The sequence below is a fragment of the Leucoraja erinacea genome, chromosome 6 (genome assembly GCF_028641065.1).
Source record: "Leucoraja erinacea ecotype New England chromosome 6, Leri_hhj_1, whole genome shotgun sequence".
Classification (NCBI taxonomy): domain Eukaryota; kingdom Metazoa; phylum Chordata; class Chondrichthyes; order Rajiformes; family Rajidae; genus Leucoraja; species Leucoraja erinaceus.
In genome coordinates, this window is record NC_073382.1 from 86,271,788 (window position 1) to 86,295,104 (window position 23,317).

At 45.4% G+C, this 23,317-nt stretch overlaps 1 protein-coding gene across 1 annotated transcript in view; it reads right to left on the reverse strand.

Annotated features, from left to right (window-relative positions):
- The window catches only part of nectin3b (nectin cell adhesion molecule 3b), an 80,373-nt gene that overhangs the window by 13,213 nt on the left and 43,843 nt on the right, over window positions 1-23,317 (reverse strand). The window contains exons 3-4 of the mRNA XM_055637526.1: window positions 17,496-17,795; window positions 6,375-6,492 (exon numbers count right to left, since the gene is read on the reverse strand). Coding sequence (XP_055493501.1) covers window positions 6,375-6,492; window positions 17,496-17,795 — 418 coding nt within the window. The remainder of the gene's footprint in view (window positions 1-6,374; window positions 6,493-17,495; window positions 17,796-23,317) is intronic.

Genomic DNA, 23,317 nt, shown 5'->3' on the forward strand with positions numbered 1-23,317 from the left:
GCTGATGTAAGGCTTCTCTACTGCCCTTTTTGAACAAAGGGACAACCTCTAAATCCTTCACCTTGGTTGATGAGATTATTCATTTAGGACCCCTCCGTGTCTCCACAAATGCATTACCCCATTGGTCTCTGAGGAAATCAGGTTCTTTAGTTACCATCTTGTATACCTGATGTATATCTCATCGCTCAGAATACTTTCCAGTAACTTGCCTACCACAGATGTTAGGCTCACTGATCTACAGTTCCCAAGCTTTGCCTTGCAGCCCTTCTTAGAGGTACATTAGCCACTCTCCAGTATTCCGACACCCCACCCATTTCTAATGATGATTCGTATATCTCAGCCAGGGTGCGAGACTTTCTTTTCTAGCTTCCCACAGTGTTCTCGGATATATCTGATCAGGCCTGTGAGATTTATCCACCTTCAAACATTTATCCACCTTCAAACCACTTTGGTTTTGAAAGGCCCCTATTCTTTCTCTAGCCACTCCTTAATATTATCTGCCAAATCCCTCTCCTGCCCCTTCTTGGCCCTAAATCTGCAAATTATTCTAAATTGACGCAGCAAGACATGAACATCAAATTAGAAAGCAGGCAAAGAGCCACAAAAATAAGTTGGTCAACTTGTAATAAGAAAAGTTGAATATGTTTAGAATGAATTATACATTTTTTAAATACAGGTGCACAACCTTTTATCCGAAGATCCAAATAACGAAAACCTCCGAATAGCGGCCATTTTATCGGTCCTTGAAGAAAGGTCCTTGAAAACGTTCACCGAGGGCGGCCCACAGAGGTGACAGCGGAACCTCCGGTCGGTCCTCGAAGAAAGGGGAACTAAATCCCCATTCATAAAAGAGAAGGTGAGGGTATATTGCGCGGGAGGGTTAATAATTGACAATATGGTGCTACCTGCCCGCTGAGTTAAAACGTTCCCACGGTAGACACGATACACAGTGTATCGTGAGTCTTGCGTGGGAACTTTTTAACTCAGCGTGCAGGGAGCAGCAGATTGTCGCTCCCTTCAGTTTCACCCCACCTACACCCCTCTGCTTCCCGGTCATGTGTGTGACCCCTTCCCTCCCCTCTCCAGCTCCCCGCTCATTGCACCGGCGCGGGGGCTTTGCACTGTCTTCACGTCGGCGATGCTAGCAGCACAGTGCAGTCACTGGAGACGTCAGGACCAACGAGACACCGACCCCCAGGCCCACTGCAAGCACGGAGGTCCCAGAGACCCACAGCCAGCAGCAGCCCAGACCCGTTCCAACTCCAGAGGAAAACTGCAAACTGGCCGGAGACGTCAGGACCACCAGAAGCCGTTCCCCGAGCTGCGCCCCCTCATCGGGACACCGACCCCCCAGGCCCACTGCAAGCACGGAAATCCCAGATCAGCAACTCCAGCCCAGCCCCGTTCCAACTCCAGAGGAACACGCAGTGTATGGGCAGAAGCTGATGGTGTGCCCATCGGGGAGCGGATTCCTCTGGAGTTGGAGGGGGAGGGGGGTATTGTGCCGTTTGATCGCCTCCTACTATCCCAGGGACAGGGAGACAGGACGTTCACCGAGGGCGGCCCGCCGAGGTGACAGCAGAACCTCCGGTCGGTCCTCGAAGAAAGGGGAACTAAATCCCCATTCATAAAAGAGAAGGCGAGGGTATATTGCGCGGAAGGGTTAATAATTGACAATCTGCTGCTACCTGCCCGCTGAGTTAAAAAGTTCCCACGGTAGACACGATACACAGTGAATCGTGAGTCTTGCGTGGGAACTTTTTAACTCAGCGTGCAGGCAGCAGCAGATTGTCGCTCCCTTCAGTTTCACCCCACCTACACCCCTCTGCTTCCCGGCCATGTGTGTGACCCCTTCCCTCCCCTCTCCAGCTCCCCGCTCATTGCACCGGCGTGGGGGCTTTGTGCTGTCTTCACGACGGCGATGGCTGCAGGTTAGTGCAGTCACCGGAGACGTCAGGACCAATTGGACGTCGACCACCAGGCCCACCGCAAGCACAGAGATCCCAGAGACCCACAGCCAGCAGCAGCCCAGCCCAGCCCCGCTCCAACTTCTTCTGCCGGGATCAAGGCGCAAACTCGCGACCTTGCGGATATGAGCCGAGCACTCTACCACTGAGCCAGCCATTAAAATCTACGCAAAAAAATTTCCATTCCGAAGACCGACAAATTCTGAATTACGAAAAGTGTCTGGTCCCAAGGCTTTCGGATAAAAGGTTGTGCACCTGTACTTGAATAATGTTGTATGTTGTGCAGAACTTTAAAACAATTTAAATATTTTTGTCATGCAGTTACCATAACCATATAACAATTACAGCAAGGAAACACGCCATCTCGGCCCTTCTAGTCCATGCCGAACACTTACTCTCACCTAGTCCCATCTACATGCACTCAGACCATAACCCACCATTCCTTTTCCGTCCATATACCTATCCGATTTATTTTTAAATGATAAAAACGAACCTGCCTTCACTGCTTCCACTGATAGCTCATTTCCCACAGCTACCACTCTGAGTAAAGAAATTCCCCCTCATGTTGCCCCTAAACTTTTGTCCCTTAATTCTCAAATCATGTCCTCTTGTTTGAATCTTCCCTACTCTCAATGGAAAAAGCTCATCCATGTCTATCCCTCTCATAATTTTAAAGACCTCTATCAAGTCCCCCCTTAACCTTCTGCGCTCCAAAGAATAAAGACCTAACTTGTTCAACCTTTATCTGTAAAGTAGGTGCTGAAACCCAGGCAACATTCTAGTAAATCTCCTCTGTACTCTCTCTATTTTGTTGACATCTTTCCTATAATTTGGCGACCAGAATTGTACACCATATTCCAGAATTGGCCTCACCAATGCCTTGTACAATTTTAACATTACATCCCAACTTCTATACTCAATGCTCTGATTTATAAAGGCCAGCACACCAAAAGCACAGACTTGGGATAACCTGCAATGGAGATAGTGAGGTCAAGGCACCTGGACCATTTCCGACACTTCCCTACCATTACACCTGGACCATTACCGACACTTCCCTACCATTCCTTTACCTCACTATCTCCATTGCAGGTGATAGACTTCTGACTGACATCCACTATAAACCTACTGACTCCCATGGCTATCTGGACTACACTTCTTCCCACCCTGCTTCCTGTAAGGACTCCATCCCCTACTCCCAATTCCTCCGTCTACGCCACATCTGCTCCCAGGATGAGGCGTTCCACACCAGGGCATCTGAAATGTCCTCATTCTTCAGGGAACAGGGGTTCCCCTCCTCCACCATAGATGAGGCTCGCACCAGGGTCTCTTCCATACCCCGCAACACTGCTCTCTCTCCCCATCCCCCCACTCGCAACAAGGGCAGAGTCCCCCTAGTCCTCACCTTTCACCCCACTAGCCGTCACATACAACAAGTAATCCTCCGTCAGTTTCGCCACCTCCAACGTGACCCCACCACTCGCCACAACTTCCCATCTCCCCCCATGTCTGCCTTCCGCAAAGACCGCTTCCTCCGTAACTCCCTTGTCAATTCTTCCCTTCCCTCCCGTACCATTCCCTCCCCGGGCACATTCCCTGGCAACCACAAGAGATGCTACACTTGTCCCTTTACCTCCCCCCTTGACTCCATTCAAGGATCCAAGCAGCCGTTCCAGGTGCGACAGAGGTTTACCTGCATCTCCTCCAACCTCATCTATTGCATCCGCTGCTCTAGATGTCAGCAGATCTATATCGGTGAGACCAAGCGGGGGTCGGGCGATCTTTTCGCCGAACACCTCCACTCGGTCTGCAATAACCAACCTGACCTCCCCGTGGCTCAGCACTTCAACTCCCCCTCTCACTCCGTATCCGAGCGAGCAACACCGGATATTGGAGGAACAGCGCCTCATATTCCGCTTGAGGAGCCTGCATCCTGGGGGCATGAACATTGAATTCTCCCTCCCCTTCCTCAGCCCTCCTGCTGGTTCCTCCCATCCCCCAGCCTTCTGGCTCCTCCTCCTTTTTCCTTACTTCTCCCGGCCACCCCCCCCCCCCCCTCAGTCTCAAGAAGGGTTTTGGCCCGAAACGTTGCCTATTTCCTTCGATCCATAGATGCTGCTGCACCCGCTGAGTTTATCCAGCATTATGTACCTTAGGACAACATTGCAGTTATTAAATAAATGGTCTGTTCCTGTGCTGTATATCCTAATCTTCCTGATCAGTCCGCCATACGGGACCGTGGTAAAAGCTTTGCTAATGTCCATACAGATAACAATCACTGCCATGCTCTTGAATCACACTAGTGACTTCTTCAAAAACGATCACATTTGTGAGACACGATTTCCCACACACGAAGCCGTGCTGACCTGCCCTTGCCTATCCAAATGTCGGTAGGTCCTGCCCCTCCGAAGCCCATCCAGTAACGTCTCCACTACTGATGTCATGCTACACGGCCTGTAGTTTATTGGCTTGTTCTTGCAGCACTTCTTAAATAAAGGTATTTTCACCGCGATACAAATATTTCTGCCGCAGCCCGAGCAATTTTCTTCCCATAATATCCGAGGATATACTTGGTCAGGCCCTGCAGATTGGAACATCGAATAGTATAGCACTAGAACATACCGTTCGGCCCATAATATCTGTGCTCAACATGATGCTGGTCAACTATTATCAGCCTGCACATAAACCAGATCCCTCCATCGTCTGCAGTAGTATGTGTCTGTCCAAAAGTCTCTTAAATGCCACTATTGTATCTGCCTCTAGCGCCACACCCGACAACGTATACCAGGCACCGGTCACCATCAGCATTAACGTGTCTTGCACATCTCCTTTCAGCTTTGCCCCTCTCACTTTAAAGCTACATCCTCTAGTATTTGATATTTCCCTGCATTAACAATCTTTGAGACGAGCATCCCCATTTTTGTAACTTAGAGTTAGTCTAGCACATCACTACCCATTTCCCTCAGTTCCTTTGATTCCACAACCTTCTGCTCAGTAAATACGCTTACATTTTGATGTAGGACTTTAATCCAAAACTGACTATCCGAGTAGGAAGGAACTGTGGATGCTGGTTTAAATCGAACGTAGACACAAAATGCTGGAGTAACTCAGCGCGTCAGGCAGCATCTCTGGAGAGAATGAATGGGTGACATTTCGGGTTGAGACCCTTCTTCCGAAACCTCACCCATTCCTTCTCTCCACAGATGCTGCCTGACCCGCCGAGTTACTCCAGCATTTTGTGTCCACACTGACTATCCCTTTCCTCGACCAGTTTGTTTTTTGCTCCAGATTCCAGCATCTGCAGTCTCTTGTGTCTCCAAAATATGCACCCAATGTCAAAACATTTTTTTTGCCATCCTTGAAATATTAAAAACCTTTTATTAACCTTTTAGTGTAACCTCTTATCCTCAAGCTTGATATTTGACATCAATAACATGTGCACATATTGACTTTTGCTACTTGGTTCTTTTCTACATTAAGTAATAACTGTTCCATTTATTTGTCTGCCTATGAATTGCAGATTGTAACAATACCAAAGAGTGGCTAGAAATAAACATCTTCCTCAAAACTGAAAGTGGAATAATAAAGATACAAAAGTAAAATGCAGATATTAGAATTAGGATTAAAAAAAACTGAAACGCTGTGAAAATCAGACAGCAACATGGAGATACAAAAAGGGATAATATTTAAATGCAATGGTCTTTCATCACAACACAAGGAACACGGGTAATTCTACTACAACTCAATAGCAGCGTCCTTAAAGGGCCTGTCCCAATTGGGCGTCATTTGCGCATCATTTACGCGACAGGCTGGTAGTGACTGTCTAGCAGTACAACAGTCGTGCGCCAAGTGCTCTTGAGGGACCCGCTTCTTTTGGGAGCCATTTGCAATGTCATTCGTACTTAGTCCGATCTCCGCGGCAAGGATTTTCCCAGTGAACATTTTTTCAAAACTACGCGTGTCAATTACCAAAGTAACTTTTAAGCAGTTCTCTAATTCCCAAATAATGGTGTATTTTAACAAAGTAGACGTTTTCCAAGTACAAAGGTCGCCCATCCATTCCCTCTACATATGCTGGCTGAGTTCAGCAATTTTTTTTCTTTGCTCAAAATTCCAGCATCAGCAGTTTATTGTTTCTCCATTTTAATGTAAAGGGTGTTGACTAAATCATCACTTGCATTATATTCAATTCACATTGCATGAAGCATGTGTTATAGCAGAACTGCCGGTATATGACCAATTTCCCTCTGGGGATGAATAACGTTTTATCGTATCGTATGACAAAGTAACACACTCACCACAGTTACCCATGTAAGCCACAGTTCACACATTAGATGTAAATTTCAAATGCTTGTTCAGTTAGCTCTGTATCCAATATTTGATTTCAATGTTAAAATAAATCTTACATACCTGCTCCATATGTATGCAGAAGGAGTTGGGTTTGCATCAGCTTTACATTTCAGTTGCACATTTTCTCTTCCAACAAACCAGTTCCCATCATAGCCCATCATTATTACTTCAGGTGCATCTGGAACAAATGATGTGTTGAAACTGACATGCGCGCTATTATGTACTGGACAGTTATAATCATGGGCCTTCTCGGAGTTCATAATAATGACAATCTCACCTCGATTATAGCATTAAATTATTTCATTAGTTTGTGTTCCACTGTAATTACACATACAGTCAGTGCCCGGGTTACCCAAGAGTTACATTCCTCAGTCCATAAGCTAATTTCTTCACTAATCACATATGGCTGCTTTGTTGCTGTCCTCATATCGTTCTACATCACTCGACATACTATTGCTATAATTTTATCATTTCATCCAAATTCACCAACTCTACCCCTAACTAAACGGATGGAATACTCTATCCAGTCATTAATGAATATCACAAAGATTCTATTATTATTATTACTAATCAAAAAATGTTAAACATTTATGGGAGAAATTGTGTTGTCAGAATTCTGCTGGACAGATCATCTGTCATTTATGGAGTCCATGTATGTAAAGATATGCAAACTATTATGGAATTTAGATGCATTCTGGCCATTACTCAATACCTCTTCTGTATGACTCATTGCTGATTCAAGCCCCAATACCCAATCTGAGAATGTTCTGTTTACCAAATTGCAAGGATTTCCTCCAGTTCCTGCTTCAAGTCTTCCGGGATTTTTGTTCCAAACCCACGACCATATCATAAATTCCCTCTCGTACTTGGGATTTTCAGACCTTGAGTCCATTTCTGTAGCCGCTGGAGAGCGAGATGGGGGGGGGGGGTTGCTGGAGAGATCGGGGGGAGGCAGGGTTGCCAGAGATATCGGGGGGGAGAGGGGGGCTGCTGGAGAGGCTCAGAGACTGAAGGCTGATTCCAGCAGGGATGCAGGGGAGCTGCCAGGAACCATATGCGGCAGAAGGCAGTAGATAGGACTGTTCGTGAAAATCTTTTAACTTTGTACACACAAAAACGTGTGCTGCCTTGGTGAGTTCGGCCACATGATTTTACCAGGTTGTGTGAATAACAAAGCATTTTTCTAGGTATACATGACAATAAAGTAGAATTAAATAATGTATAATTGAATCATGAAATGTTGTACCCTTCTTTATCCTTCATCTGTGCACTGTGGACAGCTTGATTGCAATCATGTATATTAGTTTCTTTTGATTTGATAGCACATATACAAAAGCTTTTCATTAAACTAAACCTGGTTGCACACACACACACACCCATACACACATGACCATCCGTGTGAAAAACTTCAGATCCGTTTTAAATATTTTCCCTCTCGTCTTGAACCCTTACCTCAACTTTTAAATTCCCTTATTGCTGGGAAAAAGACAATGACTATCTACCCTATCTATGCCTCTCAATTTTATTAACTTCTGCAAGGTCACACCGCAAACTTTTAATTATAGCCCTCATTTCCCAGCAATATTCTGGTGAATCTATTCTGCACTCTCTATATTGCTTCCACATATTTCACAGAGGATAAAACAGTAGAGCACAGGAACGGGCTTTTCAGCTGACAATGTTTGTGCCACTAATGGTGCGAAGTTAATCTCATTTGTCTATGCGTGATCCATAACCATCTAGTCCCTGCATTTCCAGGTGCCGACCTAAAAGCCTCGGAAACACTACTATTGAATTTGCCTCCACCAGCACTGTGGTCCAAGCCCCCACTACTCTCTGTGTAAAAAAAAACTTGCCCAGCACATCTCCATTAAATATTCCTCCTCTCACTTTATAGTTACGCTCTCTAATGTTGGACATTTCCACCCTGGGGAAAAGGTTCCCACTCTCTACTCTCTCAGAATTTATGCCTCTCGTAATTTTGTCTCCCCTCAACCTCCAATGTTCCAGTGAAAATAACCCAAGTCCACCCAACCTTGCCCTACAGCTGAAACTCTCTAATCAGGGCTACATTCTGCTTAACCTCCTCTGCGTCCTCACCAAAGTTGCCACATCTTTCCTGTAATGGGGCAACCAAAAGTACAAGCAATATCCAAATGCAGCCGAACCAAAGTCCCAGAGAGCTGCACCAAGACTTCCTGACTCAAAGCACCTAGCAATGAAGGCAAGCATACCGTACACCTTCTTTACCGCCCTATCGACTTGTGCTGCCATCATCAGTGAGCTATGACCCTGGACTCCAAGATCCCTCTGCACGTCAATGCTGTTAAGAGTTTTGCCATTAACTGTATACTTTCTCCTTAAATCAATCTCCCCCAAGTGCAACACCTCACAGTTGCTTGGGTTAAACTCCATCTGCCATTTCTTGGCCCATTTCTGCAGCTGATCTATTTCCTACTGTATCTTCTGACAGCCTTCCTCACAGTGCACAACTCCTCCAATTTTGGTGTCGTCACCAAACTCACTCACCAACCCACCACGGATCCTAGAGGAACTCCATTGGCCATAGACATCCAGGCAGAATATCTTCCTTCCACCACAAGCCTGTTTTCTATGAATAAGCCAGTTCTGAATATACACGACCAAGTTATTGTGAATCCTGTAATCCCAATCTTCTGCATCAGCCTACAATGATGGTGGTAGGCTGTGGGTTGAAGGACCCATTTCAACGCCGAATGTCTAAACTAAAAAAACTAAGCTCAGCTATAGAAATGGGCAGAGAAATGGCAGATGGAGTTTAATCTGAGCAAGTGCGATGTGTTGCACTTTGGAAGATCAGATAGATAGATAGATAGATAGATAGATAGATAGATAGATAGATAGATAGATAGATAGCCTTTTATTGTCATTCAGACCGAAGTCTGAATGAAATTGCAGCAGTCATACATATAATACCATACAATAAAACAACAATAAACACACATTAACATCCACCACAGTGAGTCCACCCAGCATCTCCTCACTGTGATGGAGGCAAAAGTCTTAGGTCGCAGTCTCTTCCCTCCTCTTCTCCCTCTGCGCTGGGGCGATACCCCCCCCCCCCCCCCCCCCCCCCCCCCCCCGGGCGATGTTAAGAACAGTCCCGCGGCTCAAACACCGCGGCCCGGGGTGGTTGAAGCTGCCGCCCACCAGGCCTGCAGAAGCAGCTGCTGGCCCGCGGCCGAACCCCGGACTCAGGCCACCACCGCCAGAACACCGTCCCAGCCACCCTCACGTGAGTACTGTGCCGTCTTCAGCCTCGGGCTGGGCCGCCCCGACTTGGGCGTCGCTTCTCCCCCCGGACCGGGCCGCCCCGACTTGGGCGTCGCTTCTCCCCCCGGACCGGGCCGCCCCGACTTGGGCGCCGAACCTCCCTCGGGCTGCCAGCGCCGCACCTTCCCGAGCTCGGCCGCTCCGACGGGAACCTAGTTCCACCCTTGGGCTGGCCGCCCTCACGGGAGCGTCCCAACCTCTTCCAGCCCTGAGCCGGACCACCCTCACGGGAGCGAGCTCAGAGCGAGTCCTTACTGCAAACCCCGTTTTAACCCCCCCCCCCCAAAACACAAGCTAAAACCAAAAAACTAAACTAACCAAAACAAAATAAACAACATAAAAAACACAAAGACAACGGGACCGCCGGTAAGCCGCTGCAGCCAGAGCCACGCCGCCTCTCCGAAAAATACAAGGGGGAAATATACAATTATTGGCATGACCCTTAACAGCATTGATGTACAGAGGGATCTTGGGATTCTCGTCCATCGCTCCCTGAAAGTGGCAACACAAGCAGATAGAGTGGCAAAGGTGGCATATAGAAACATAGAAAATAGGTGCAGGAGTAGGCCATTCGGCTCTTCGAGCTTGCACCGCAATTCAATATGATCATGGCTGATCATCCAACTCAGTATCCTGTACCTGCCTTCTCTCCATACCCCCCTGATCCCTTTAGCCACAAGGGCCACATCTAACTCCCTCTTAAATATAGCCAATGAACTGGCCTCAACTACCTTCTGTGGCAGAGAGTTCCAGAGATTCACCACTCTCTGTGTGAAATTTTTTTTTCTCATCTCGGTCCTAAAAGATTTTCCCTTTATCCTTAAACTGTGACCCCCTTGTCCTGGACTTCCCAACATCGGGAACAATCTTCCTGCATCTACCCTGTCCAACCTCTTAAGAATTCTGTAAGTTTCTATAAGATCCCCCCTCAATCTTCTAAATTCTAGCGAGTACAAGCGGAGTCTATCCAGTCTTTCTTCACATGAAAGTCCTGATATCCCAGGAATCAGTCTGGTGAACCTTCTCTGTACTCCCTCTATGGCAAGAATATCTTTCCTCAGATTAGGAGACCAAAACTGTACGCAATACTCCAGGTGTGGTCTCACCAGGACCCTGTACAACTGCAGTAGAACCTCCCTGCTCCTATACTCAAATCCTTTTGCTATGAATGCTAGCATACCATTCACTTTCTTCACTGCCTGCTGCACCTGCATGCCTACTTTCAATGACTGGTGTACCATGACACCCAGGTCTCGTTGCATCTCCCCTTTTCCTAATCGGCCACCATTCAGATAATATACTTCCCTGTTTTTACCACCAAAGTGGATAACCTCACATTTATCCACATTATACTGCATCTGCCATGCATTTGCCCACTCACCCAGCCAAGTCACCTTGCAGCCTCCTAGCATCCTCCTCACAGCTAACACTGCCCCCCAGCTTCGTGTCATCCGCAAACTTGGAGATGTTGCATTCATTTCCCTCGTCCAAACCATTAATATATATTGTAAATAGCTGGGGTCTCAGCACTGAGCTTTGCGGTACCCCACTAGTCACTGCCTGCCATTGTGAAAAGGACCTGTTTACTCCTACTCTTTGCTTCCTGTTTGCCAGCCAGTTCTCTATCCACATCAATACTGAACCCCCAATACCGTGTGCTTTAAGTTTGTATACTATGGTATTCTTATGTATAATATGGTATTCTTGCTTTCATAATTCAGGACATTGAGTATTAACTGGAGTTTAGAAGGACGAGGGGGAGATCTTATAGAAACATAAAATTATAAAAGGACCGGACAAGCTAGATGCAGGAACAATGTTCCCAATGTTGGGCAAGTCCAGAACCAGGGGTCACAGGCTTAGAATAAAGGGGAAGCCATTGAAGACTGAGGTGAGAAAAAAACGTTTTCACCCAGAGAGTTGTGAATTTGTGGAATTCCCTGCCACAGAGGGCAGTGGAGGTCAAGTCACTGGATGGATTTAAGAGAGAGTTAGATAGAGCTCTAGGGGCTAGTGGAATCACGGGATATGGGGAGAAGGCAGGCACGGGTTATTGATTGGGGATGAACAGCCATGATCACAATGAATAGCTGTGCTGGCTCGAAGGGCCGAATGGCCTCCTTCTGCACCTATTTTCTATGTTTCTATAAGAGTCAGGAAGTCATGATGCAGCCTTAGAGGACTTTGGTTAGGCCGCATTTGGAGTATTGTGTGTGGTTCTGGTCGTCCCATTACAGGAAGGATGTGGAGGCTTTGCAAAGGGTGCAGAGGTGCTTTCTCAGAATAATGCCTGGATTGGGGGTATTACATACGAGGAGAGGCTAGACAGGTTTAGATTGTTTTCTCTGCAATGCCGGAGGTTGTGGCAAGGCCAGATAGAAGTATATAAAATTACGAGAGGCATAGATATGGCAGACGGTCAGAAATGTTTGGGGCGGGTCAGTGGGGCATCGGTAGAATTGCTACCTTACAGTGCCAGAGAACCAGGCTTGAGCCTGACTATGGGTGTTGTCTGTATGGAGTTTGTATGTTCTCTCTGTGCACACGTGGGTTTACTCTGGGTGACCCAGTTTCGTCCCATATTTCAAAGACATGCAGGTTAAATGGGTTCAGTAAATTGTCCTTAATATGTAGGATAGAACTAGTGTACTGGCTATCATTGCTCAGCATGCATTCAGTGAACCAAAGAGTCTGTTTCCATGCTGCATCTCTGGAAAAAAAAACCTTTTCCCAGGATGGAAAAAAAAGAAAAATACCAGCAGACATAGGCATAAAGTGAGATGTGCGGGGCAAGTATATTTTTTTAATTATCTGGGGCTCTGGTGAAACTCCATCTAGAATATTGTCTACAGATTGACTCCTCTCTCCAAGGAAGAATATACCTTAATAGGAGTGGACCATTCCCATATTAAGGTGAATTTCTAGGATTCATCATGGAACATTTACAGGTTAATTATATCTGGAATGGAGTTTAGGTGGGGGCGGGTGCCCTTTGAGGAAAGATCAAATGGACTGGACTTTAATCTCTAAAATTTAGAATTAGAATTGATTTGATTGAAATAAAGGAATCTTAAGACCATATGCAGAGATGACGTTTTCCTGAACGTTGAGTCGCATAATCAAGCCTTGCAGAATTGAGAAAAATAATTGTTTTTCAATCCAGATGGTAGTGAACCTTGAGGATTGGTTAGCTACTTGTATACTTTATAGGCTTCAATTATGCACATTGAAACATTGAATGTGCACATGATACCGTCATCACAAAGATAACAGTGTTAAGTTGTAAGTAAGCAATTGTTGAAACAAATTCCCTTCAAACAAAACAGAGAGACTAGGCAAGAACATGTGAGATTAAGGGAATGCATTACTTTTACAAAATGAAGTCCACTTTCAGATCAATGCTGTCGTATTTCCCGGCAGTGAAGACAGCAGTGAAGACAATTTGAGTAGCTAAATTTTTTAAAAAGGATGGCGGGACAGAGGTCGGTAACATCGCCTGCGTGCCCCGGGACTGGCTGCAATTCCCAGGTTGCCTGCCCCGGAAGACAGGAGAGAGGCGCAGACAGAGACAGACAGAGGCGCGCGCAGACAGGCAGACAGGCAGACAGATGGCGCTGAGGTGGCGGCCAGTTCCACTGCCCGGTCCTGGTGGCCGCTCGCAGCCACCCAGGTCGGGTGCGTGCCCCGCAAATGGTGGCAGTTCCCAGGTCAGCTCGCTTGCCCCAGGTCTGGCTATAGCGCTCAGGTCGGCTTGCCTGCCCCAGGTCTGGCTGTGACACCCAGTTCACCTGCGTGCCCCACGAATGGTGGCAGTACCCAGGTCGGCTCGCTTGCCCCAGGTCTGGCTGTGACACCCAGTTCACCTGCGTGCCCACGAATGGCGGCAGTACCCAGGTCGGCTCGCTTGCCCCAGGTCTGGCTGTGACACCCAGGTCGGCTGCGTGCCCCGCGATTTGGCTGTAGTTCCCAGGTGGCTCGCTTGCCCCAGGTCTGGTTGCAGTTCCAAGGTCAGCTGCGTGCCACGGGACTGGCTGATGGAAAGCGGCTGTAAAAGGATTCCCCACACGCTGTGAAAGGAACACTCTCCCCCTCCCTCCCCCGCCCCCAGCTTTTACAACCGCTTTCCATCAGCTGCCAGCAATGAGGGATAGACGTGGCTCTCCCTCAGTACAGCAACATCGTTCTTGATGTTCCTGTACTGAGGGATTGCACAGTCTATCTTTCTTGGCTAACAACCTAACCTTCAGCCTCCAAGACGCAGGTACATTTTCGTGCCTTATTTTTGGGTTAAAAAAAAATAGTATCTTCATTGCCGGGAAATACGGTAAGTATTCACCTTACTGCTTCTGTGACTTGGTGACCTGAATAAGATAAACATTCAGAATTCTTGATTTCTCCCCCCTCCCCCCTCTGTTGCTGTTGTTTTCTCCATCTATGATTGCCAGTATGGACACTTTTTCTGAATGCTTCATATGCTGACATTAATGCTTCAATGGGAATTCAACTTTGGCACAGTCCAATTTCCAATAATATTCTGAAGATAGAGACAAAAATGCTGGAGTAACTCAGCGGGACAAGCAGAATCGCTGGATAAACGGAATAGTGTGGCGGCTCCTAAGGGTCGTGCCATTATACTGCCGAACCCCTCGGCACAGGAGTGGTGCAGTCCGGAGGCGGTCCTTAGCCGGAGGGTTTAAAAGGCAGGGTTTGGGTGCCATCTTTGCCTGGTTTCGTCTTCCCCTGAACCGGGAGGAATTAAAGTAAAGTGCTTCTCAAACTTCGGACTACTTGCCTCATTTTGAGACCCACGCACTACAACAGGTCATTTCGGGTCGAGACCCTTCTTCAGACTGAGAGTGAGGGGAAAGGGAAACGTGAGACATAGACGGTGATGTAGAGAGATATAGAACAAATGAATGAAAGATATGCAAAAATGTAACGATGATAAAGGCCATTATTAGCTGTTTGCTAGGTGAGAACGAGTACAGACAATAATATTCTGGCTTTTTTCTTAAAAGGTTTGCAAATATCTGGCACAAGATACAATGTAAGGTTCGCTTGATTTGTTAATTCACAATGTTGAACAGTGCAAATTGAACACAATGTCATTGGATGAGTAATAGTAAAGCATCTTAATAATGTACCCAACGTTCACTTTGATGGCAAGAATATTCTACATGTACAAAACTGAATTTTCCAAGTCCTAAAATATATACATAGCCCAGATAATTATTCAAAGGCCACAGAAACAGCACACTGGTAACACTAAGCATTGATGATCCTTCGTCATAACCAAGTTAGAGAACAAGGATGTTGTAAACTGCAGGGGAGAAAAAAGGAGAAATCTATAATAGGGTTGTAACCAAGAGAACTGGCTGACACAGAAGAGTGGGTGTAGGCTGTGAGAGGGTGACAGAAGGCTTGTTAAAAGCAGCTGCTACTTTGAAGGATGTATAAATAGAGGAATATAAATGAGAACAGAAGAGAAAACCGAAGAAATTCAAGTTGAGTTTGTCAATTTGGATTCACAATTGGCATGGAGGAAAAAGTCAATAGGTATCTGAAGTGGGCTATTTTTTCTCATTGGAGGCCTGTGACCAGTGGTGTGCTCATTAAAATGCACCAAACTAGTATCGGTACAGCAGATGACAATTAGTCGAGCAATTTCTTTACATTCTATAACGTTGCGTTATATACAGTGCCCTCCATAATGTTTGGGACAAAGACCCATCATTTACTCCACAATTTGAGATTTGTAATAGAAAAATAATCACATGTGGTTAAAGTGCACATTGTCAAATTTTCTCAAAGGTCATTTTTATACATTTTGGTTTCACCATGTAGAAATTACAGCTGTGTTTATACGTAGTTCCTCCTATTTCAGGGCACCACAGTGTTTGGGACACGTGGCTTCACAGATGTTTGTAATTGCTCAGGTATGCGTAAATGCCTCCTTAATGCAGGTATAAGAGAGTCATCAGCACCAAGTCTTTCCTCCAGTCTTTCCATCACCTTTGGAAACTTTTATTGCTGTTTATCAACATGAGGACCAAAGTTGTGCCAACGAAAGTCAAAGAAGCCATTATTAGACTGAGAAATAAGAATAAAACTGTTAGAGACATCAGCCAAACTTTAGGCTTACCGAAATCAACTGTTTGGAACTTCATTAAGAAGAAAGAGAGCACTGGTGAGCTTACTAATCGCAAAGGGACTGACAGGCCAAGGAAGACCTCCACACCTGATGACAGAAGAATTCTCACTATAATAAAGAAAAATTCCCCAAACACCTGTCCGACAGATCAGAAACACTCTTTCGGAATCAGGTGAGGATTTGTCAATGACCACTGTCCGCAGAAAACTTCATGAACAGAAATATAGAGGTTACATTGCAAGATGCAAACCACTGGTTAGCTGCAAAAATAAGATGGCCAGGTTACAGTTTGACAAGAAGTATTGAAAAGAGCAACCACAGTTCTGGAAAAAGGTCTTGTGGAAAGATGAGACAAAGATTAACTTATATCAGAGTGATGGTAAGTGCAAAGTATGGAGGAGAGAAGGAACTGCCCAAGATCCAAAGCATACCACCTCATCTGTGAAACACGGTGGTGGGGGGTGTTATGGCCTGGGCATATGTGGCTGCTGAAGATACTGGCTCACTTCTTTTCATTGATGATACAACTGCTGATGGTAGTAGCATAATGAATTCTTAAGTGTATAGACACATCCTATCTACTCGATCAAACAAATGCCTCAAAACTCATTGGCGGGCGGTTCATTCTACATCAAGACAATGATCCCAAACATACTGCTAAAGCAGTAAAGGAGTTTTTCAAAGCTAAAAAAATGGTAAATTCTTGAGTGGCCATGTCAATCACCCGATCTGAACCCAATTGAGCATGCCTTTTATATGCTGAAGAGAAAATTGAAGGGGACTAGCCCCCAAAACAAGCATAAGCTAAAGATGGTTGCAGTACAGGCCTGGCAGACCAACACCAAAGACACACCGCATCTGGTGATGTCCATGAATTGCAGACTTCAAGCAGTCATTGCATGCAAAGGATATGCAACAAAATACTGAACATGACTACTTTCATTTACATGACATTGCTGTGTCCCAAACATTATGGTGCCCTGAAATGGGGGGGGGGGGGGGGGGGGGGGGGGCTATGTATAAACACTGCTGTAATTTCTACATGGTGAAACCAAAATGTATAAAAATGGCTTTTATTAAAATCTGACAATGTGCACTTTAACCACGTGATTTTTTCCTATCACAAATCTCAAATTGTGGAGTATCGAGGCTAATAAATAAATGGGTCTTTGTCCCAAACATTATGGAGGGCACTGGCATGCATCATCACCCCCGTCATGACATGCTCCATATCTAAAATATGTAAGTGATCTCATTTCCACTGTGCCTATCAATGCTTCTCCTCATCTTTGCTTCCTTTTTCCTTTAATGCTTGTTACCCTTCATCTTTCTCTGCTGCTGAAAAAGAAAGTCCCTCATAAAAACCAAAAAGAAAACGTTGTTTATTGTGTAGGAAGGTCAAGGCAACTCGAAACGTCACCCACCCCTTCTCTCCTGAGATGCTGCCTGTCCCGCTGAGTTACTCTAGCTTTTTGTGTCTAACTTTGTTTATTGTAGCTTTTAAAACGTCTGATGAATACATTTTAGACTTCAATGCACTTAAATCTGAATACAATTCACAAAAAACTGTTCACCTACAATAACTTACATAATTCACCTACAATAACTTACAGAATCATGCATAAACACAACAAAATTGAATGATAAAAACTTACTGTTTACATTCATGTAAATTAGCCTCAATGTTATATGTTCAGATTTACAAAACAAGTACTTACATTGTACATCCAAGGCATACGGGATTCGAACCGTGGTATTCAGTGGCAGATGACTCACTATGCAAGTTATCGGTCTTTTCCGCACAAATCGGGATGGAACGATCTTGAACCGATTGATTACAGTAACAGTTCCATTTGGAGCAGAAATCTTTGTCAGCTCCTGTTCTCCAATAAGATCACTTTCCCAGGAAACAACTGCTTCGGGTTTTCCATTCGCTGCCGTGCACACCGCTGCAACTGTCGCGTTGGCACCATCTACAAGTGGCTCTGGCCCACTGCCCACAGTTATTGTGGGTTCAACTACAAAATTAATAAATCAGTCTGTAGAACAGGGTCATTTATTATTATTCTGTAACATTAACTTTTACAGATACATTGCATAAACATGCAAGTTCAGCATATCACAGGAAGAGACTCTTTGCCCCACAATCTTTGCGCTGATATGATGCCAAGACCACCCATTATCTGCCTGCATTCCCTGCGTATCCATGTGCTTGTCCATCTCTCTCTTAAATGCCACTATCGTATCTGTCTCACCACAACTCCCAGCAGCGCGTTCCAGGCACTCACTACCATCTGTAAATACAAAATAAAAATTGCCCTGCTCATCTCCTTTAATCTTGGCCTCTTACTTTAAACCTATGGTCTCTAGTACTTGATTTTTCTATCCCAGGAAATAAGTTCTGATTGAATACAATATCTGTGCCTTTCACAATTGTATATATAGTACTTCGATCAGGTCTTTCCACAACCTCCGCCGTTCCAGAGAAAAGAATCCAAGTCTGTCCAATCTCTCCCTGTCGCTAGTGCACTCTAATCCAGGCATCATTTTGGAAATGTTTAAGAAGGAACTGCAGATGTGGGAAAATCGAAGGTAGACAAAAGTGCTCCATAGATGCTGCCGCACCCACTGAGTTTCTCCAACACTTTTGACGACCATCATTTTGGAAACCTCCACTGCACCCTCTCCAAAGCCTCCACATCCTTCCTGTAATGGGGCGACCAGAACTGCATGCAATACTCCAAATGTGACCTAACCAAAGTCCTATAAAACTGCATCAAAACTTCCAGACTCTTATACTCAATGGCTCAACCAATGAAGGCAAGCAAACCATCTGATTTCTTTACTACTCTATCTACTTGTGTGGCCACTTGCTGGGAGTTATGGACTAGGACTCCAAGATCCCTTTGATCAATGCGGGTTAGGGTCATGCCATTTATTTTAATATGTTTCCCTTACAACACCAAACACTTTAGCCTTCCCCATCGGCAAACCACATAAATTGCAGGTGATGATATTTATACTAATAAGAGTATAGCAAGCAATGCTATGTTAGAAACTTGCCCACAGACAGCTAGATTAATCCCATTGGATCCCTATCTTGGATCCCTATCTTTTTATACCTTACCCAAGTATAAAATGTGCAGATTGAATCCAGAGGACAGAATAAGGCACAACCATATATTTGTTCTCATGGATAAATAATCCAAAACTGAATATTAATTTCACACATTAGGTATGAGGACTGAGAATAAAATATTTACAGAAAGCATTTTGCTGCATGGGTTCTCACATTTAATTAATTAGGTGAAATGAAGCTTAATTGGACTAGATTCCGTAACACCATACCCAAGAGCAGATTATTTACGCACTGTTACTCTGCAGCTGTGTTATTGCAGAGATAGAAAAGCATCGGAGGGAAGAGTCATCTGAAAACTTCCCTTCCTTGAGATGATGTGAAAGCTTTTGATGCAGGAGGTGAATTTGAGGGTTGCATTGAAACTGATGTTATAACTAACTCATTAGTTAAATGGAGAGACAGATGACTGAGTAGCAGCAGTCAAGACTCCAGAACGACGTGTTGCATCCCTGGCGCCAGGTTCCAGGATGTCTTGGAGCAGCTGTTTGACATTCTTTTGTGGGGGGGGGGGGTGAGCAGCCAGAAGTCGCTGACACAAAATAAATAGATATGAAATGAGATCCTGCAAAATGAATATACAAAATTAGGCAAAAAGGTTGAAAAGCAGGACCTCCAGGGTAGTCACCTCCAGATTACTCTTGGTGCCAGGTGTTAGTGAGAGTAGAAACAGGAATATAAAGCAGATGAATGCGAGCAGTGCCTGAGGAAACGGTGCAAGGGGCAGGAATTCAGACTTCTGGGATCTCTTCTGGGGCAGTGGTGACTAGTACAAGATGGATGGGTTGCATCTGAACTTAAGAGATCAATATCCTGGCAGGCAGGTTTGCTAGTGCTACACGGATGGGTTTAAACTAGACTGGTGGGGGAGCAGACCCCAATGCAGGACTGTGGCAGGTTAGAGGCTGGAAGTTAGCCGTACAGCATGGAAACAGGCCCTTTGGCCCAACTTGTCCCACCTGCCTGCATTTGGCCCCTAACCTTTTATATCTGTCCTATCCGTCCGATCCATGTACTTGTCTAAATGTTTCTTAAGCGTTGTGATAGTACCTGCCTTAAATACCTCCTCCAGCAGCTCATTCCAAGCACCCATCACACTCTGTTACCCATCAGGTTCCTATTAAATCTTTCCCCCATCACCTTAAACCGATGTCCTCAGGTTCTCAAGTTGGTATGGAAGGAGATTAAAGTTTATTGGACAGAATAGGCAGGAATACGGAAAGGAACGAAGAAGGACTGATGGATTGAATTACATGTATTTTAATGCAAGATGCACAATGGGTACATTGGGGGCGGCACAGAGCTAGAGTTGATGTCTTACAGCGCTAGAAACCTAGGTTCGATGCCGACTATAGATGCCGTCTGTACAGAGTTTGTACGTTCTCCCTGTGGCCTGCAGTTTTCTCTGGGTGCTCCGGTTCCCTGCCACATTACAAAGACTTGCAGGTTTGTAGATTAATTGGCTTCAGTATTGTCCCTAGTATGTAGGATAGGTGATTGCTGGTCGGCGTGGACTTGGTCGGCCGAAGGGCCCGTTTCCATGCTGTATAACTAAACTAAAGTGTGTCCCTCATAATTTTATACCCTTTTATAAGGTTCAATCACAGCCCCCTGCATTCCACTGATCATATCCACTGAGAATTCCACTTAGCTGGCTGATTGACCAAATGGTGCCAACACAATAACCTGGCTCTCAACACCAGCAAAACCAAGGAACTGATTCTGGACTTTGGAAGAGGTAGGATAGGGACCCACAATCCTGTTTATATCAACGGGACAATGGTGGAAAGTGTTAAGAACTTCACATTCCTGGACGTGCACATGTCTGAAGATCTTTCCTGGTCCCAGCATACTGATGAAATTATAAAGAAAGCACATCAGCACCTCTACTTCCTGAGAAGACTACGGAGAATCGGTATGTCAAAGAGGACTCTCTCGAACTTCTACAGGTGCACAGTGGAGAGAATGCTGACTGGTTGCATCGTGGCTTGGTTCGGCAACTTGAGCGTCCAGGAGTGGAAAAGGATGCAGAAAGTTGTAACCACTGCCCAGTCCTCATCGGCTCTGACCTCCCCACCATCGAAGGGATCTATCGCAGTCGCTGCCTCAAAAAGGTAGCTATCATCATCAAGGACCCACACCATCCTAGCCACACACTCATCTCTCCGCTACCATTGGGCAGAAGGTACAGGAGCCTAAAATCTGTTATATCCTGGTTCAGGAACAGCTTCTTCCCCCCCAAAGCCTTCAGGCTATGAAACTCGCCAACAAACTCTGTACTGTAACAGCCTATTGCACTTTATCTGTTTATTTATGTATAAATTGACCTGAACTGTTCTGTATTTTTGCTTACAATATTCTGTTGTGCTGCAGCAAGCAAGAATTTCATTGTCCTATCTGGGACACATGACAATAAACTCTCTTGACTTTACTTGCCTTTCCGATCTCTCCTTGTGATCTCAGCCTTTCATTCCAATCTGTTAAACCCCCTCTATCGTGACAGCATCCTGTCAGCCATGTGGCGACTGAAACATATGGCAGGTTGAACACCGATTTTCCAGCAACTGATGGTCTGCCGGCCCCTACACTCTGGACAAGATTATGAGAGCTCAGTTGAAATCCCCTGAGTGGCCACAGAACCTATTGCAAGTGGTGAGCGCTCTTTCCGGTCATGAAAGTTATTTGTTTTCATCTAAACATTGAAATCCCTACTTGATCTTGTCTAATTTGACCTCTACTGGATCAATGTTAAAGTTTCCGTGCTTCAATTCTGCCTTGTCCCCAGGCACCACCTCACAACCCCTCCTCCCACCATTCTGTTCACATATCCTCTTACCCTCTGGAATTCTCGATTTCCTGTCGCCTTCTCTAATTTATTGGGCACCGTTAAATGGCTGCTTCCGAAAAATCCCCTTTCAACTATGCTCTCTATCTTCTTTCCTCTTTCGCACAACACAATACAGAAAACCTTAATTTTGACGACCAATGTAGAACCAATTTCAGATATAGTGGACGGACCTGCCGACCCATCCCCGGTTCCCACCATCCCATCAGCCATTTAGAGCACTGGCTTCCGACCCCATCCCTGACTCGCAAAATACACCAGCGAACCTTTCTTTACCCACTGCATGCTACACTGACACGGTTATTGTTGCTGCTCACTTTTTACTCGCCGACAGGATGCACTAGTCCCCATGGGGCTCTCTCCCCTCTCACCTAACGTTGCTCCCAAGCTGGAGGATGTTGGCGACTCTGGGGTTGGAGGAGGGGGCGGTGGGGAGAGGAGATGGGGGTGAAAAGAGGCCAACTGGACAGAGCAACGGAAGAAGCAGGCACCAATGGTCGAATGGGGAGAGGACAAAGCTACTGCTGACAGCAAGAAACAGCAAGAGGTGGGAGGGCTGGGAGCCCATGGTGATGGAGTGATGTTCTGTCGTTGGCGGAGGCCTAAAGACGGCGCTGTCCCCAGGGGCTGTTCTTGGGTATGGTGTAAAGGAATCTAGTCCAATTAAGCTTCATTTCACCTAATTAATTAAATGCGAGAGCCCATGCAGCAACAGCAAGCCACAGAGCAGGTGGGGGGTAGGGCAAGAGCATATTAAAGAGAGGTTGGACAAGCTTGGGTTCCTGTAATGCGCTGCCAGGGATGGGAATGGAAGCTGATATGATAAGAGTGTGTTTAAGAGGCTTTGAGATAAGCACATGGAGATGCAGTGAATGGAGGAGCATTGCATGCAGAGATCAATTTAACTTAGCATTACGTTCAACAAATATTGTTGGCCTATGGACCTGTACATGTGCTATGCTGTTTCATATAATGCGAGAAGGGTCAATGGTCAGAGGATATACATTTAAGGTACATTGCAAAAGATACAATATTTTTGCATACAATTCTTTACTATGACATGGAATGTACTTCATATAAGCATATTGCAGGCTGATTTAATGATATATTTCAAACAAGGGATTCAATAGACACTAGAAATAGTAAGCACTGAAAAAGTTGGAAATTGGGCTATTTAGCAGTTCTACCATTGAGCTGGCACTAGAGGAATTGAACAGCTTCCTCTGTGCTGCAAGATTCTTGTTTCAGGAGGTCAAAAGTGGACTTTCTGAATTATAAGTTGTGTAGTGGCAGTGATTTGGTAATGTCGATACACAGTGATTTCTTAAGAGTTTGGTAAAATATTTGGATTAGCCAAGATGACTGGCACAGATATAAGGTAGATCCATTATAACCATATAACAATTACAGCACGGAAACAGGCCATCTCGGCCCTACAAGTCCGTGCCGAACAAATGTATTTTCCCCTTAGTCCCACCTGCCTGCACTCATACCATAACCCTCCTTCCCCTTCTCATCCATATGCCTATCCAATTTATTTTTAAATGATACCAATGAAC